Below are 19830 nucleotides of genomic sequence, written 5' to 3'. Positions count from 1 at the left end.
GCAGCTGGACTTTTTAAAACGTGCTTTCCTCCTCTTGTAATAATTAAATGACACGGCAGTATATGGAGCATCTTTAACACATTGAACTGTCGAAAGGCAGATTTTTTTTAAATTAACTGTACAAGATCTAACATAGGAAACTTTATTTCCCTTCTAATTATTAGTCCATGCAGTTAATATGTCTCAGAGACTAAGACAAAATGCAAAAAGCCTTTTAACAGAAACATTGTAGGTAGTGTGGGAGAAAAGGGGTAAAAAGAGACAAAAACTCATTCTCTTCCTCCTCACCGACATATCAGTCAGTGCTTCTGAGAGCCCAGTTCATTCAGAATGCATCGTCTGCCCTTTCAGGCCAATACCCCTGGTCTCAGATCAAGTCTGAGGCAGGGGGACATTTCTTAGAAATGTGGCATCAGATCTACACGAACCACTGCATTTTACCACGTCCCATCCCCAGAAAGGAGGCAAAAAGGTTCAGGATATACCACGGCCAGGAGACGAACAAGCATAAGAAAGGATTACGAGGAGTTAAAGAAAGTGATGAAAAGATGAGGAGAAAGAGGGAGGTGAGCTGCGTTAAGCCGAGATAAAAGAGGGAGCGGAAGGAGGAAAAAAACAAAAAGAACGTGTAAGAGAAAACCCACAACAGATAGCTTTTGCTGCACTGACAGCTGAGGATCACAGCTGAGTGAAGGGTCAGCACTTTAAGACAGCTGTAAACAAACACAGAGCCGGGTCAGCGACAAGTGATGGGATCAGATGCGTGTGATAAATATCTAATCTGAGGATGAACAGAGTGAGTCTCTGTGTTAAACGTTTGACCCGGGCCGACCTGACTTACATCAATCTGCAGTCACAGCCTGAGAAAGAAAGGGGGTAGGATTTCATTTTATTTATTTTTTTAATTCAGCAAGTCTCCCCCCTCACAGTCATTTGTGGCGATTTCCTCAGTTTGTCTGCTTTGATCACTCTCCCGTGTTACCTAACCTTATCTTTCACCAACGTTATCTTGTTGGCGAACGTTTTGTTATGCGTTGTTGTAACATTTACAGTATGTACTGGAACCTAGAAAAAAACATAAGCTGCATTAACATTCCCGGGTGAAACAAACAAATTAGTTTTGTGGCCAGCAGAGCCCACAGATCGCACCAGCACATCAACTTACTCATTAGTGTGTGGCAAACAGGCCACGCTGGTTCCCATTAAAGCCAGCAGAACTAACAAGCCACTGTCAAAAAGGACGTCTATACACATATTCACAGACGTGTGCAGAATATAGCATGTAGGTTGTAAAGTGGGGGGAAGATAGCTGAAAGACAGTGCCGAAATGTTAAATTTAGTGCAACTTTCTGTGTAAAGAGGGGGGATTAGGAGAGCTAAGGGATTAAAATGATTACATGGAAAGCTTATGTTTGCTTTTATGGGTTACTGATTTGCAATCACTCACACAGTCTACACTTAAAAGCTTGCTCAACTGCCAAAAATGTTGCAGGAATGTTAGACAGATACAAAGACAAAGGCTCTTCTTTGGCTATTTTACTTTTACACGTAGGAATTTCCCTTATGTAGATTGAGCTGTTCTACCTGCTGTAGCTCAGCTAAAGATGGAGCTGTAAGTGTTCATTTTCTACATGTGACCTTTAATCTGCTGCAGGAAGTACAGAGGGGGACGAGTCACCAGGACGCACAATAATTAGAGAGACAAAAAGGATTAGAAGGAAGGTGGGTTGATTGATAAACTGAGAACACATGAAGATGGAGAGAATTCACCTTTCAGCAAAACACACGACCAGAAACAGTAGACAGGGTTTTGTCACAGGACTGGAAAGAGTTCATTCAATTAAAAGCTTGTTTGCAGTAAAAGCATGAGGATACTTCAAGTAATTTGTGAGACAAGAGTAGTTTTAACTGACTGGCTGGATCCTATTTTACATAATACTGACTTTTTATAATGAATTTGAACAATTAAAGGAAAGAGAAGAGGAATTTGGCAAAATGAAAGGGAAAAATAATCAGCTTTGTGGAAATTTGTATCCATAAATCCATATTTATGTGTGGGTTTATTTGCAAATAAATACAATAAACTTTTACCACAAACAGGGAGGTACCCACCTGGTAAATATCTGAAAGGCTGCTGCTACCCGAGTCACTGGCGATACTGCATCCCGACTGGCTGGGCGGCATGTGCATCACCTGCTGGTGGGCATGGTCTGTTAGGTGCATCTTATTGAGATCGGCAGGAAGCTGCTCAGACAGAGAGGAAGTGGGAGATACAGAAGAAGACAAACAGAGAGGGTGAAGAGGATATGAGTTCAGCTGAGGCAAACATGCACAAGGTTCAAAAGAGGCAAACACACACACGCACAGACACAGTTAACAGTGACAAACACACACACACACACACACACACACACACACAGCTGTTTCATCAGGCTGAAAGCCACAGCTGGTTTCACATGCTCCGGGCTAATTAACCTGAAGACGATGGAGCTCAGGATATTTCACATTGCAGTGAATTATGAGCCGGGGTGCAGACAGATACGATATCTGGTACACTGTGAAGGTTTGGAGGTTGCTTTGATATTTTTGGAGTGACCTCAACAAAAACAATTAAACAGTAAATCCTGGTTTCCTCGTTACACAGACAGCTTACACATGTACAGAGTACACACAAGGACACAGATGAATACTCAAACTTCAACAGATGGAAATGTATTTACCCCCTCCCTCCCTCCAAAAAAGGCAGAAATAAGCACAAAAGCACATGCATGAAACTCCAAGTTAATCAATTAAATCAGAAAATACACCAAGCAACAAAAAAGACAGTAAATAAATAAATGTGTCTACTTCCAGAGAAGAAGACAATTTCCACAAAGACGTGTGAGCTTTGATACAAACAAAATCAATATTGTTTTTATTTTGTTATCACGTTTGCTGAAAATTGCCCACATACACTCAAAATCTGAGCTGCTGAGAGCTCGCTCTCCAATAACACTAAATCCAGATACAGAATGAGGTAAAGCTGTCAGTCAAACAGTCAAGAGGCTTCCAAAGGCAAGAGCATCAAAGTGCTGTAGTGTTAACTGAGCGCAAAGGCGCAGAACCAGCAACCTCACCGGTGTAACCTATAAACATTTGCGTAGCCTTCAGTTTGCACTGAACCGAGACGCTTCACATACCACAGAGCCACTTCAAGCACAGAGGGGGACGAGTCACGAGTTTCCATATTGTGAATTCCAAGTCTCTTTAGAGAAATTTGTATTAACTGGACGCCAAATAATTCCCAAATGCACATCACAGTACACATCACTAGGAAACCTGCTTCAAAAACAATAAAATGCCCCTCAATGTAGAGATTTTCAGGGAAAATAAAATAGAAAAAAGTTCTTAGTGAAGTTGAGAATGGCGGCACTCTTCGATCAAAGACCGAGCAGCTCTGCGAGACTGGAAACAAACACCAGTGTCTGAAATGTCAGGTGCTGATTTTACTACAAGTCTATTAAATCAAGGCTGGAGAGGCTCAGAATTAGAAAACAAATGTTGCATCTACTAAACAGCTGTGGAAAAGAAAAGAACTGGCCTAAACTCAGATGAGGATGACAGAGTGTGAGTCTGAGGAATTAAAAACATTTCGTTAAACCTGTTTAACCTCAATTTTATGTGCAGGCGGACCAATGTCCGTGCTCCCCTCTCTGCACCGGGAGCAACCCAGACGATCTTTAAAATCTCAAGCCTTACCAGTTTGGGCCGGGGCAGTGTCAGGGTTAGGGAGGACGTCCTCCTGCGACACTTTGCGAACCTACAGCACACCTCCTCCATCGTCACATCAGACCGCACTTGCCTTCCAAACGCACACATAAACACTCATTTTAAGTCTGCGCGTATAACCTATGGTGGGAAAAGACTCACCAAGCCAAACTGAAGCTAGGCGAGGCTGCACGGAGCCAGGGTACCAACATGCAATATTAAAGACGTTGAGTCTGGGGGTATGCCACCCCCCACCTCTTCTAATAGGCCTGCTGGCCTCTACAACCACATTCACATAGAGGGGTGGAGTTTAAAAAGTGTAAAGGCTTGTTCTTAATGTGCGTTGTATTCAAAATTAACTATTTTTTCTATTCTGACATTTCATGTTTTATCTGGATGCTTTTTAAAATGCAATTTTGTGAAATATGTTTGCTATATTGTGAACTTAAAAACCAAACACTTACATGTTTCACTAGACCACTACACTGTTTTGGTTTTTTTAAATTGAGAAACTCTTCTCGCAGAAAACAGTAGGTACATTGTAAAATCAAAGTGTCTTGCAGACAAATCTACCTGCCAGTTCTTTACTGCATTTTTACAGGCAAATTAGTTTCAAGTACACTTATTATTCTGCATTCCACTCCACACAGTGTGCCAGCCTGTGCACAGCCACCTTTTCCCCTGAACCTGGAATGAGAAAGAGCTCATCCTCAAAAACTAGAGCTACAGATGGTAGTGAAGCAAAAGCCATTTAGGAAATTATTTATTATTTATGCATGAATTCTTGGACTAAAACCTGGCCATGAGAGGAAATCAGCCCAATTAGGACCAGTATTAATCCATTCACTTTTGTTTAACCCTGTTAGCTTTGCCCTACAGATTCAGTCTCCCTTACATACACTTAAAAAGAATCTGACAGCACTCGGCTAAAGTACTGTCTAAAACTACAGAACCCTAATAAATTTGTCACAGAGCGTTAATAGTCCTATTAGTGACACTTAAATAGCAGGATTCTAATTACAAAGTGTGCTTTTGTATCATTCACATGCACATAGTGAGTCAGGCCTGAGGTTTAAGTCGTGACTAAAGGAGCATTTAAGTGAAATCCATTTACTATTAAGTACAGCTATATAAGCATATTGACCAGTAGACAACATGTATTCCATGTATTAAGTCTGTTTTGATGCTATTGACTAAATTCCACACAATCATCCATAAACAGGAGAATTCGCCAATCTTATTGTTGAGCAACACTCTTTGCTGTTTGTTGTGCTTCTTTGTGAATAAGAAGGAAGAGAAAAAGTGAGAGGGAGGACAGAGAGCGACTGCTAATTTCATTACAGATAAATACTTATTGATTTCTGCGTGATGGAGCAGTTATCAGGCAGTGATGATGAAACTCCCACCCTCATTCATTCAACAGATTTCACACAGAGGTAGAAACTAATGTATCAAACTGCTCACCGATCGAGACTCACAAACACACCCTAAGAGGATATTAACGAGGAAAAATGTTGATCGCGATCGATTAGCTGGTTAAGTTCAAAGGGGTCCAACAACAAATTGATAAAGTAAGTTGTGACAGCAGAAACTTGAGAAAACACAAGACTTGGCTGTGACTTTTAATTAAGAAACATCAAATCAGAATCAATACCTGTCTTTCTGAACTGCACAGTTTCACAGCTTGAGAGGAAATGTTGGCTACTTTAATCATTTTGGCCTCAACTGTCTTCAGTTCATCAAAAATGTTGCATTTTTTCCCAAGAATGCTTTAATATGGCATACTGCATATGCTGCAAAAAGTTACCGGTCACCATGGTTTAATCCTGCTATAATTCAAATTAAGTTGGAGTTTAAGGGGTTTGTCGTGGAAATCTGCAATAATTTTGTACATTTCCCTCTCGATGACGCTACCCTTTCAACCACAAAAAGACCCTGTAACTTTCAGCAGTGCTCACTTAAAGAACATCAGCACAGAATCTTTGGCATCTTTGGCACAGAACTGCAAGTTACTACAGTAGCTATTAGAGTAGCTGAAGCTAAATGTCACCACACTAATGCACCAGAATGATCGACTAATCTCTATAAACCAATTCAGTACTTGAACATGAAGAACCTGTCAACAAGGAGGTCAATTTTTAGTACTGCAAATTCTCCAGTTCCTGTCTTGTAGCACAAGAACTAATGACAAATCGCATTTGAGCAACCTTTGGCTGCATACGACCAAAGGAGGGAAATACATTAGCCGAAATGTAATCTCAAAACCATAGGCTGTTGTTTGGCAATGATCTGGCTTTTTATTAGCTTTCAAAAATGTTATCTGCAATTGTAATCAACGTCCAGTACAAGGAAAAGTGCTGGCTGCTACAGAAGCCCTCACACACTGGCTGGTGTCCCACAGCTGAAGGATGCCCAGACTATAACCTACTGACTCTCTATATCAAGGATGCAAAGAAAGACGGATGATTCAGTCATTATCTGATAACACACAACTTAATCTGCAGGTAAAATTTAATCTTTTACAGGCAAAAAGATTAAATTCTCAATAAAAAGTTTAAACTCTGATGTGTTTTAGAACGTACAAAAACACGAACACGTGTCTTTGTGGGTTTCGCAGAGAGACTAAACGGTTAGAGGGGTGAAAGTTGACTGATGGTGGAAGTGAATAATTGTGGCTCCCATTCACACAGACTTAATCCTGCTCTAATCCCCCTCCTTTCCTCTCCCAACAGGCCAAACCACGAAGTAGGGGGGTGGGGTGTCGGGGTCTCCCATTCTCCTCATGCATTAAGGATGAGAGTTGGGAGATTAAATATAAATGTGAAAGGTTCCTTCAGCTGTACAATTCTATCATGTCAATGAGCGGGCACAATCACAGGAGGCTCGAGCAGACTCTATACATTACCAAACAAGCCGAGCTTTCACAGCAGCAATTATTTATAGAGCCAGATTAACTTGAGAGAAATAATGGGTGTAACGCAGACGTAGTCTAAGTAAGATGGCCAAAGATGGTGGGAATTCATTTGGAGCTCCCAGATCACTAGCATGTTGCAGATGACCCACAAGCCAAGATAATTTACCCGAGTTGACCAATTCATTCGTGCATGAGTTATACTCATGATGACGTTCCAACATTATTGTTTTATGTTCAAAATCCCCATTTAAAACTTTCAGTAGATGTACAGTGTTGTTGTTTTACTTCTCATAAAATCATCCAGTAAGCCACAATAAAGACTTTGTGGGTAGAAACTAATATAACTAGACTGCATCTGAATAAAAGCCAGTGGTTACATAAAATCATAGCTCATTGCAATCTAACCACCTAAATAAGGGCATTTCCTCCAAAAGGGAGAAATAATTAGTTATCCATTGATAACTCTGTTGTCACACCCTCCCCTCAGGTTAAGAGTCTTGGTGTCATTCTCGATAGCACTCTGTCCTAGCACGTAAATAATATCACTCGGTCTTCCTACTTTCATCTCCGTAATATTAACCATCTTCGTCCCTCACTCACACCACACAGTACCGCCATACTTGTCAGTGCTCTTGTCACATCTCGTCTGGATTACTGTAATTCTCTTCTCTATGGTTTACCTCATAAATCCCTCCATAAACTGCAGTTGGTTCAAAATACAGCTGCTCGTATTATTCCCAGAACTAGATCCACTGAACATATAACACCTGTTCTTAAACAGCTCCATTGGCTCCCAATTCACCTCCGTGTCAATTTCAAGATCCTGCTTCTCACTTTCAAAGCGCTTCATAACTTTGCTCCTCCATATCTACCCGATCTTCTCCATACATACTCACCCCTTCGTACACTCCGCTCTTCTTCAGCTTCCCTTCTGTCAGTTCCACCTGCTCGCCTGACTACCATGGGACTCAGAGCCTTTAGTTGTTCTGCCCCGAGACTTTGGATGCACTTCCACTTGCTCTACGGACCACACACTGTCTCACCACTTTTAAATCACTACTCAAAACCCATTTGTTTAGAATTGCATACACCTGATCTGTCTTAGGCCATTTTTACCTTGCTCAATTTTTTATATTTGCTTTTATACTTTTATGACTGTTTATGTCTAAATTTTATCTACCATGTTTGCTATATATACATTTTTCTTATGTTTTTTATGGTATTGTTTACATGCTACTGTAAGGTGACCTTGAGGGTCTGAAAGGCGCCTATAAATAAATGTATTATTATTATTAAAAATACATTATCAACATTGAAATTATACCTCTGCATCTTAAGCCTTCTTTATAACTACATTTGTCTTTCTGGAGACCCACTTAAGTCCCCGAAAGCAGAATAAAGCATTCAGAATATATTATGATGGTTTCTTCTTTCCCATCTTCTAGAGACCCCCCCCCTTACTTATTGCATCCAGTTTTAAGAATGAGATTAACTGGTTGTGAGCATGACTGCTATGTTCCACCTATTACCTCAGTGGTAAAGTGGGCTATAAAGCTCAGACTAGCCATTTGCCAGCAGAGACCAGAGACTGGCTTTCTTAAAAAGCATTTTAGTGCTGGAATTATCTTTGCTAGGTTGAGTTTGAGAGATATGTTGGGGTCTCGATGGTTTTTGGAAATCCTGAAGACATCACCGAGTGACATGGGCTATTTAGCATAGTGCACTGGTTGATTTGAAATATCATAAAAGTGCCAGAGAAGATGCTGCTTATGTTTTGCTCTAATAAACCTATATGCGCATACACACTGTGTATGACAATTGAATGGCAGAAGACTCCTGAAACTTCACTAAACCACTGATAATCAGAGACTCCTACACACAATCAGATACCTCAACAACAACAACAGAAAGAAACAGAGCAAAGATCAAAAGAAATGCACCACAGAATGAGGCAGAGAAGCAGTGGTGAATATATGAGAACATTACACTGAGATGAACAATGTAGAGAACGAGTAAGCAATTAAAGAAAGTGTGATGAGGCTCATGAATCTTGATAAGGGTGACAATTAAAGTGGGTCCAAATAACAATGACACGAACAAAGCTCGATGAATATTTAATGACATGTGATGTGTTTGCAATGAGAAAACAGAAAGACAGCTTTTTGCTAAAGATCAATGGCAAATCCTGATTTTAGCCAAGTCGTATGCATAGTCTAGGCTGCAGAAAAGAAATGAGGCAGGAGCAATCAGTATATTCATGTCTCACTAAACTCAAAGAGAGAGGCAAAGAGTTGCCCAAACTGCCTTTGCAAATACAGCGACACAAGCACCATTTAATGCCTAACGTTTATCACTGTCCTCGTTATTAATAATACCTGAATAAACCAGCCAAAACCACACGTAAAAGTTTATAACTCACTGCTGTAACATCCAAAAATATACAACAAAAACAGGCCATGATGGTTCTTAATATAGACGGAGAGGGTTGAGCCTGACCGAAGTCAAGACTCAAGTGCCATTAATCATCCAGGCAGCCGGGCTGCCAGCTCATGTCTACCACCATGCAGATCTCAAAGTGCCAACTATACACTACTCATAACCTCGGAGCTGACTAAATAAAGCATGGCGACGTATAGTGAGGTCACCAATGGGGTATCTGACACTTAACATGGTTGGCCTGTAGGTGTCAGCAGTGGCAAACAGCCTTGACATGACCCGAGGTGTAGAGCCAAGCTTGACATACATAATGTATATAAACCTATGCCGGCTCAAAACTTCTACTTTAATCACCTAAAAATGATTTGATGAGACTTATACGCTCAGAGATAAACTCATAGGTGTTTATATGTGGAGGTGCTCTCAAGCTGCATCACAAGTGCAAAAATCATATAAGTTCACCAAAGTAATTCAAGACGAGTTTAGCAATATCTTGTTGAACAGAAGCTGTAGGAACCTTCATAACTCTTCCTCCTTACTATTTAGTGCACAATCCTTTAAAACGGGGAGCCTTGGTGACAGTATGTCTTTGACAGATAACAGCTATAACCGTGCAGACTTTGGTCTCAGAGCAGGCTGTTAAACCAGAAACCACATCAGAGACGACAGCAGTGCATCTCCGCACCGAGAAACAATGCTGCTGCCACGCAGCACAAACAGCTTATAATTTCTTTGATGTAACATTCAACGCAAACCCCGAATCAGATTTCCACCGCTTTTCTGCTTTCTCCGCTTCTTTTTCGCCGTTTATCACCACCGGCTCGCATCTTCGTCTTGTGGTTTACACCCTCATTACAAGCGCCGCTGTCTAGTCTCCCTTGTCGTAGTTTCTCACACCTTCTTTTCTGGCCTGAACCCATTTGCTGCCAAGTTTTTGAAGACTCTCTCCATTCTTGCCTTTTTTCCCCCTCTGCTGGTTCAAAAACCCACATTCAAATCAGCTTCAAAGGGAGCAAGGACGAGTAAAAAGGCTGCGAGTAGCCTCATCAGACTAGCTAGGTGAGAATATAGCCTCTGATGTCTGGACAGGGACACAGACACACAAGTACACACATAAATTTTGAAGCTGCGGATTTCGCCCTGTAGTGCTGGAGAAAGCTTTGATCAATTGAGGCCAATGTTAGCTCTAAAGCTGTAACCGGTGGACAGACAGATGGAAAGAGAAAAATACACGCACATATATTTATGCATTTATTTATGTACACTCAGACAGAGTTTACGATACGGAAACTGCACGCACCTATAGGCTTCATTTAGGACAACTAAGATTACCGAATGGGCTCAGCACTACTCCATTACTGGCAAGCCCACAGACGACTGGATTAAGACACAGTGCAGGAAGACAGACGGAGACATGGAGAAAATAGAGGGACCTTAACTGAATGTGAGCGACAGAGACAAAGGGAGACAGAGTCAAAAGAAAGAAGTGCAAGCGAGAGTGAGAAAGGCAGAGTGCAGAATATGATTGAAACTGAAATGAGTGTGTACATGTGCCTTTGTGAAAGCGAGAGATAGAGCAAAGGTAGCAGAGTGTGAGGCAGAGAGTATAAGATAAGAGTGACAGTGTGGGGTAGAATGAGGATGAAGTCAAAGTGTGGGAACTGATGAAGATAAAAAGTCTCCAATATTCTACCTCAGTGCAGACTTCCATATCTCTGGCTATGTGTGTGTACACATATGTGTGAGACAGTGTCTGCACCAGCTGGAGCAAGGGGAGATTTAATGAATTGAAGTTGAAATTAGAGGTGACAACTGCAAAGAAAAGCATGTAACATAGAGAGAAAGAGAATGTGTGTGTGTGTGTGTAGTTATGGACCAGATGAGGAGATGAGGACTCAAATACTGCCGAGCAGAGACGACTGCATGTGAATGGATGGATTCCCTCTCGCTCACACACAAACACACCGTCCTGCCTGGCTCTGTTATCTCCATTCAGCTTTACTTTCTAAAAGCTCTTACTTATGGCAAGATAACCCCTGAAATTAATGCCCAGATTGAAAGTGTGTGTTGCTGCCCGACCATATTATTCCCGCCGCACCACAATTTAACATTAAACTCCTGGAAAAAGATAAACTAATCATCCCAGGGAGAATAAAAAGGGATAGTAGTTTTGAAGCCAACATGCATCATCTTAAACTTAATGGGATTAGACACAATATGCTGCTTAGGGAAAGAGGAGGGATAATGTTTTCCCTATATAATCATATATCATTTATGCGGTGGTATCTCAAGCTGCACGATCCTACGGATGCAAAAAACATTCTTCATTTTCTGTCAGAAACGTATGCTAAAAATGTTCTGGAAAGAGAAACTGGGCACTAATCGCTGGAAACTGAAAGTGGGACAACATGAAGGACTTTTTTTTCTCTCCCTGAAATTGAGCTGGGAATTCTCCATCCATCCAAAACTCTCTGAAATCCATCAATTCTCAGTTGAGCAAAAAGAAACTGCATCCTGTGATTTGGCAGGCATAGTTTGCGAGGTACAAGGTTCAACAATCATTGGTTGGCAAGTTCTTAGCTTGGGCAGACATTGGCTGGCAAGTTTCTGCGGTGGATAAACAGCCATTAGCTGGCAGTTTCCACAGCGTGTGCTGCCAGCATTGTGACAGACGGGAAGCTGAATGGCACCAGCACTGCCAAAGGCCTGTGACTTTTGCCCCTGTAGTCCCACGAAAGAAAGAGACATAGAGAGCATGATGACAAGAGAAAGGAAAGATAAACAAGGTAGAAAGTTTTCACGCGTGTAATGTCCTCATTTATTAGATAAATCATCCGCAGAGTCGAAAATCCTGAACACATTACTGTATTGCCAAAACAAAGAGATTAACCTCTGAACAATAGAAAGTAGGTTTTGTGCATGCGTGTCAGAGGGCTTTGTGAGTGTGCGTGACTATTAAGGTGGCAGAACCACCTTAAAATTCAAATAAAATCTTGCCTTGGAATTCCTCTGCCAAGGCGAAAGCTGACCACATTCATTAAAGCTGCAAAGGTGGGGAAAAAAAGGCCTTGGCAGAGGGTGTGCTGTTCAAAGGCTTTCAAATAAGTCCACACAATAATGACAAATCTAAAAATCACCAGGGGGAATGGAGTCATTGTTTTCTAAGATGCAAATAAATCCCAAATCCTTGGCTCCGAAATCCTGAGCACCACTCCAAAGCCTAAGCGCTAGTTTCTTTTGCGATATTCGTGACTTTTAGGGGATAATATGAGCTATTAGGAGTGATAATAACAAATTACTTATCAGCCTTCCTCCCTTGATTAGCGTGAACCTCAGCAGTCTGGATTTTCTTGGAATGAGATGGCTCTACATGCCAAGTCATCCTACACAATTTTTACTAGACACTCAGTCTGGTGGCTTACACAGTGAAGGAGATAATTAGCATGGGTCGGCATCCCCGCAGTCACTTTCTCTGGCGGACTGGAAGTATTACAACCAGGCTTTAGTGGAAATTCCTTCCAGCTGGCATCTAGCATGCCGTGTGTGTGTTGCATGAGCGTATGTGTGGCAGCAGGTAGCAGACGCCAGTCGCTGTCCAAGAGCTGGTTGCTCCTGAAAGGACAACTCAGCCCAGCGCAACCCATCTACCTCCCTCCTCCACCTGCTCCGATACCTGGGTGGAGGGCGCATGAGGAATCAGAAGCTGTGTGGATTACCGTTTTTCCCTGATTAGGCGACCAGGATGAAATTATTTTGGTAAAGCCTAGATCTCCCAGGTATCACTGGATTATCTGACTTTTCCCACCTTGGAGAGAGAGTTATTTAAAGCCTTTTCTTTGCCGTTTTTCATTATATTCCTTTCTTTCTGCTATAGTTCAAATACCTGTACCAAAATAACAGTTACAAAACTGAATACATTTAATCTGTACATTTGGTGTAAATGAGTAAAATGGCACCAATATTTACTGTCGAGAAGCATTTTCACTGGTGCTACTACTTAAGTTTGTATGCATTCTGCAGGCTTTGTACAGTATATGCAACTCATATCTCTCAAATGGATGCTATGAGGGATTATTTTCCCTATCTGTTGGTCAACAAAGGCTTTCAGGGTGAAACACTAACTCTCTTTGGTTTCGTTTAAGCACGCGTATCTGTGTGTGTGTGTGTGTGTGTATGCGCACAAAGTTATGTGTGTCACAGGAAGCTACAAGTCTGTCTGAGCCCCTGAGGAAGGTGGGCCATGGCCAGGTCTGCCGGATACAGGAGGGAAGGCAAAACACTGGGCTTTAATACTGATACAAACACATGTGCACTTAAACATACACGCGCACAAAAATATACCATACTGGCCCTCCTGAATTAACAGATGCTTCCTGCCCAGCAGCCAAATCCACAGAGCTTCACACACACACAAACACACACATACAGCACGGCCCTGGCACCCCTACAGGTTGACCCAGAGGCCACTTTAAGGGGGCAGCTCCACCCGTGGTTCTCTTTTGGTGTTTTTGTTAATGTTGGATCCCGTTCCACTCTGTTGGCTCGCACACACCTCAGCCAAACAAACAGAACTAACTGCAGTTTTAGTACCGCAGGAAATTTATTCTACCTCACAAAAACAATGCTTAACAGTAAAGCAAGTACATGCAAACGACCTGCTCTTAACGTCTGAAAAAGTTATTCCCATTTTTATATAAATCTAAAATCATTTGACTCCATTCTCCTGCCACAACGCAGGCTACAGATGTGGATTTGTATTTCAGAAAAGGGTTTTTACATTTGTTTAAATATTCAGTGCCAAAATATTGATGTGCAAGGTGGCTGTAACAATGCCTGAAAGCAGAGGGTGGGGAGAAAAAAAAAAAAGAAAGACCTTAAAAATTCAACTGAAGTCAAAAGAAATGAAATGTCAAGTCAAGTGTTACTTTAGTTTTAAACAATTTAACTCCTACAAATTAGAAATGCACAAAGGAGGAGAAAATCTTCCACGATCGGCCTCATCATATTTTTTTCCACCCATTCGGGGTTCCCATTTCTAAATGCTTCCCTGCACTCTCCCCTCTCACAAATTCACAAAACAACCAACAGCATATAAAAACCAGCCACATGGCAATCACCCATTTACCCCGTGTTGCATTTATAAATGCCCTTGAAAATTATCCAGTAAAGGCTCTCTGGATCGGCAGGCGGACGAGGGGGATGTGGATCAATAGCAGTGAAATAATGGGAGCAAGTGAAATTGAGTGGGTGGGGGCCATGAGTGGCTGAAATATCAGCACTAGAGTGTGTCTTGTGTGTGTGCTGAGGGTGTGTAGTCTGGCAGTTGTACTTCTTTATATATACAGGTGGAGTCTGTATATATAAAATGAATGTTTTTGCATATCTCTTGTATGTGTGTGGTTACTGTTCTGTGCATTTGCGGGTGTTAAAATGCATACAAGAGTGCAAATCTGCTAAGTTCATAGGTCACATGCACGGCTGTAGATGAGGACACGTGATAAGTGTATGCGCGTGTGTCTGTGTGTGTGTATTTTATGCACAAAGTGTCTCACTTTCACTCCTTTTAATGCTGTAATGTTGACCAGCTTCGGCCAGTGAATGCAAACAGGGCCTGAGTGGGCTTTTCACTCTAAAATTTCAGCCTATCAAAGCTAATGGACAATAATTACACCATTCAGGATACAACACAGGCCCTTTTATGCCACTAACTACTAAAACACTCAATCCCAGAGCGCTCCCCCGCCCCGCTTACTATTACATGAAAAAGAAAAGTGTGGTAAACTACTAAGAAAGCAAGTGCTTTTCCCTTGAGCTGCTTCACAACAGCTTCAACTTTAACATCACACTGTGGTGTGTCGTCATAACCATATCCTGCATTGCAAAAAGGTAAACAGCAGCGACAGTGTGGTTAAAAGCAAATCAGTAAATTGTGAAAACCCGACAAGAACAACCTACCAACCAAATCCGGCTTTAAAATAGCATATAAGTGCACGCGAGCAATCAGTCAGTTGTTTCTGAGTGAAAAGCAAAAAAGATGTCAAACTCAACGAGCATGCTTAGAGTGTCAGTTTGTACCTGAGAGGTACAAAGTCCTTTAATGTTCCATTGGAACAAGTCGGAGCTGGTCCTCAGATACACCAGCTTCACAGCTTAAATGGCAGTGAACAAGGCCCATGACTGACACATCCAACTGCCTACGAGTCCTCGCAGTGTACATCAATGCAGAGATAAGAGTCCATTTGAACTCTTGCAGTGACACTGGTGTCGATGGGAATGCCACATTACCCACAAAAACATCTATTCTTTGCAGAGAAACAGAAGCAGACTGAATGCAAGAGTGAAGTCTATCTAAATAACCACAGAGTCCACATACGGCTCAACCTGAGTGACCATTCTGACCAACTGAGTAATAAAATATGTCATTTTTATCTAATCTCAAAAAAGCCAAGAGATCCAAATGCAACCTGAAACCTTCATTTTTCACATGGAGAATGATTCAACAGCATGATGACTTAATAACACTGTACAGCATGCTCACAAGTCTGCAACCGCTGCTTTTCTAGTTTTAAGAAATCTTCAAGATTTCTATGAGACACGCTTATGGAAATGAGAAAGAAGCAATGCGTGTTTTTGTTTACAAAGGACTGAAGAGTAATTTATGGCTTATGGGAGGTGAGTAGGGCATGGCTTGGCTTAATGCAATCCATATTGATCTTTATCACCCCTACTTCCTGTGCATATGATATTCTAGACCTCCCCTGGTATGCTAAAAGCTCTCTCTCTCTATTGTTGTCTCTAACTCCAATTCTCCCTCTCCCTCTGCCTTTGTCCCATCGTCTCTCTGGCTCTCTCTCTGGATGCCCCTCCTCCCCATCTATTGAGCTTAAAGGCCACATTACCTTGACTGCCTGTGTGAATTCTGTCAGTTCGTCTATTAGCCTGTCTGCGGGGCGGAGGTCAAGGAAAATCTGTCAGGGCCAATGTGAAGAGGCAATGGCATTACCTCACCTGGCAAAGGTCATGCTCTGAGAGCATAAAAATGGTTTTGTCAACATATTCGTGTACCAAGGGAGCCATGGCTCATCTATCTAATGCTTAATATTTCATCTGCTGATCTCATGATGCAGAGGACCGCAGTACAAAGAGCTTTTTATCATCGACAGCCATTCTGACTTCAACATGTGGGCTGTAGGACATACTAAAAATCAAATATTTATTTATGCTGAAATTTTGGTCAAAAGTCATTAAAGTCAAGTCATTATGGGAAGTGTTTAGAAACTCATCTCTGCAAAGCATTTTTATTTCGAATATGACACTAAAAGTAGTGTTAAACTGATTTTCCAAGTTCACGTTCATACATGGTGGTAGGAGTGCTGGAGTCCAGCCATGAGTCTATCACATGGCTAACAGTGTGACGAACAACATTCACACTCATTTTAAATCACAAATGTATCCAACAAGCATGTCACTGGACTGTAGGTAGAAACCAAACCCAGAGAGAAGCCACACAGGGCGAAGGTGGGAACAGGGGAGAGCAGGAGCTTTTTGTTTTTGGGGACTGTGCTCACCACTGCACTGCTGTTTATTAAGAATTCGTGCCATATTTTTGGCCCTTGGAGGGGGAAAAAAAAGAAAAAGAAAAAAATGTTGAAGGTGCTCAGTTCTTAATCAGCCTTGCACGGATGTCTGGGCATGAAGCCACAGCACTAAGCAAAGGGTCAATAGACTGCACTGACGAATAATTAATCTCCGCATTCCACTCAATAGAGTTTCAGCAGTTTAATATAGCCATCTATCCAGTCTGATCTGATGGTGACGGCAGATCAGTAACTGTAGCTAAAACATATATCATATAAATCTTACACAACATGCAAAGTATTTTGAAAGGTCTATTTACATCAGTTTAAGGTCTTTCGAATCTAATTTGGACCCTGTTAAATTTTACTAAACCAGCCATTCACTTGATCAGTCCCATCTTGCGTGATAACAAGTTAGTGCAGTTTTCCTGTTATTGCTGCAAATAAAGTATGCCAGATGCTTCGTCTCCCTACCTGTCCATCTCCCTGACCTGCCTCGCCTGGGTCTGAATGCTCTGGCACTAAATCCATCATCCCACGCTGGCTCTCCCCTACCAATGCCTCTAAAGCCCCATTACTATTCGACCCAGCATGGGTCCATACAAGCTGATTATGTCAATGTTCGGCAAGATCCATTGATTGCTGAGTGAAGCAAATGCAGCAGTCTGGGTCAGCCACGAGTCTGGACTTGGTGGCCTATGCCAGAGAAATCTGCAGCTGAGGAGGAAATTACTTTCAACCTAAGTTATGCGCTTGTTTTGAGTACGAATCCTCTTATCAGCAATGCGTGACATTTCCTGTTTCAATAAGAAAACTTATCTCATCTAGTACAAGTAAACGAATAAATAAATAAAAAAATAAAAATATATATATATATATATATATTTTTTTTTTTTTCTTCACACCACAGCGATCCAGATGGGTAAAACAGCACTACAAGTTGGAGGAAACATGAGTGAATCTGATTTTGAGCGACGGCAAAAAGGAGTCGAAAGAACATACGAGACCTTGGAAGGTTAATAAGTAAAGGGTGGGATTTGGTGCAGAAACAGAGAGCAGAGGTTGGTTTTAGAAGAGTTGGTGTGATTTATAAGACACTGAGGTGCACGTGAGTGAGGATAAAACCCAGCAGGGTAGCAACAGAAGTGGCAGCGGCAGCATCAGGATGACAACAACACATGGGCCCCGTTATTGACGTGTTAATAATAGATGCAGGTAGAGGGAGAAGAAGAGGTGGACAGGCAGAAGAGGATGGAGTCCCTGAGAAAGAAATGAAAGGGGCAAGAGGAAGACATCAGGAAGTCCTCTCGCTAACAGAAATGAGATTTAAAGATACAGTGAGAGAAAACGCAAGTGACAAAAAACAACAACAACAAAAAACAGAGGAAGCTGAGACAGCCCAACAGAGAACTCATGTAAGCAGCAGGGAGGTTCAGAGAGTTCAGCAGCAGAACATTTTGACAAGTCTTCCAGCATCGGGAGGATGTAGACTGAGGTTGTGTTCCGCTGGGATGAGCAGGATGTGATTTAAAGGGACAGTTCATCCAAAAACACTGTACAATAAAACTATAAAATCCAAGTAAGACTTTGAAAGCCCCTTATAAAGCATACAACTAACTGCCTTCTAAAGGTGACTATGCCCCCCTCCTCAAAAAAAGACCTCAAGCTTAATGTTCAGGGTGTTTATTGGAGTAAGTAAATAAATCTAGGCCTTGATCCCTCAGAAGAGAAACCCAAAGAACAGCTCCACTGGCCTACATTTGGCTGCCTGTCATCTGATGCCAAATTTCCAGCCACTCAGTCAATATTTCAATAACTAACCCTCTGATGTTAGAAGCTGGAGTAAGTGAGCATGGTAAGAGCTGCTTTTTGGAATAATACTGAAAAAAAGACACCTAACATGGCAAAATAAGCTGCTTAGTTTCCATTGTAGGTCATTCACAGGGGTTCCTCTCCAAGTCTGTAGTAATCCAAGCTGGAGACTGTAAAAGCCAGCTGGCAGCTAAGTAAACCTCAGTGATTTGTTTGAATTAAATAACCTACGCTATGTTTTTGGACTCTTAGATCTTCAGTGGCAGCCCAGCTTGTTCAGCTATCGGGGCTATTAATTGTGTTTAGGCAAATTAAAATAGGGACTCGCCATAATTCACTGCGAAGCTGCATGGACTGCACTGGTGCTGTAGAGGCCGGTGAATCATTCGAGATGAATCCGAGATCACAGCAAGGAAGGAAATCGCCAATCCCAGCCTGTTCAATAAAGCCAAAACCTTTCAAAAGGAGGCTCACTTCTAGAGAAAATAATTGGCTGCCTTTCTGAGAAGGACGTCAATTCTAAAATTGTGAAACCCTCTCGTGGACTAAAAGTACTTTCTTATACTCATTGAGTTATTCTCCTATCGCTCTCTCTCTTTCTTGCCTTCTTTCTTTCTTTTCTGGCTGTGTTCTTTATCTTCAAATCACGCCCTGCCCCTTTCCTCATCCCTTCCTCCCTGAGATCTCACGATGGATGAAATTACACTGTCATAAGGAGGAAAAAAAAAAACCCAACTGGAGTCCACGCTAACACTTTCGATTTGCTTCTGTTTCCTTTAAACCCCACACGGCCGTGTCTGTGCACTGCAACTGCACCTTCAGAAAGAGCAGTAGTAATAAGAGGAACGAGGGAAATTTAATTAACCTTTGCAAAAGGTGGGCTCATCACAGACGCCGACCAATTAAGTACGGACTTCAAACGGGCCACGCTGGATGAAACCTTAACAGCTGTAGACGGAGGATAAATTAGCTCTGCGTGTGCAGCCGGTAGAAGGAACAGTAATAACATCCAGATAAACAAGCTAAGCTGCTGCAAAAACAATGATAATGAATCCCTAAAATGCTAATTAACTAATATTTGATTAAAGCAAAAACCCAATCAGTGGTTTAAATGAGTAAACAAACCAAAACAAAACAAAAATCCCCTTAAGCGTCATGAATTTGTTATATTTACTACTGATTCATTAATTGTGACTAAAGTTTAACGACTATATTTGACTGATCAGAAACAGACTTGGCAGGATAACTGACATTAGCCTGAAAAATCCCATTCCTTCAGTTCTCATAAAATACAACCTAATGCAAGGAAAACTATGGGAAATTTGAAAGTGAATACAATGCTGC

At 41.6% G+C, this 19830-nt stretch overlaps 1 protein-coding gene across 4 annotated transcripts in view; it reads right to left on the bottom strand.

Moving 5' to 3' along the window:
• The window catches only part of rapgef6 (Rap guanine nucleotide exchange factor (GEF) 6), a 135373-nt gene that overhangs the window by 43451 nt on the left and 72092 nt on the right, over positions 1 to 19830 (bottom strand). For all 4 annotated transcript variants that reach the window (XM_085470770.1, XM_085470766.1, XM_085470769.1 and 1 more), the window contains one exon: positions 2113 to 2244. In XM_085470770.1, the coding sequence (XP_085326896.1) occupies positions 2113 to 2244 (132 nt within the window). The remainder of the gene's footprint in view (positions 1 to 2112; positions 2245 to 19830) is intronic.

Source organism: Copadichromis virginalis, linkage group LG10, assembly GCF_057382275.1.
Source record: "Copadichromis virginalis isolate Kocher_CV1m ecotype Utaka linkage group LG10, C_Virginalis_male_GT1.1, whole genome shotgun sequence".
NCBI classification, from domain to species: Eukaryota; Metazoa; Chordata; class Actinopteri; order Cichliformes; family Cichlidae; genus Copadichromis; species Copadichromis virginalis.
The sequence above is the reverse complement of the archived record's forward strand: the minus strand, read 5'-3'. Positions and strand labels throughout refer to the sequence as shown.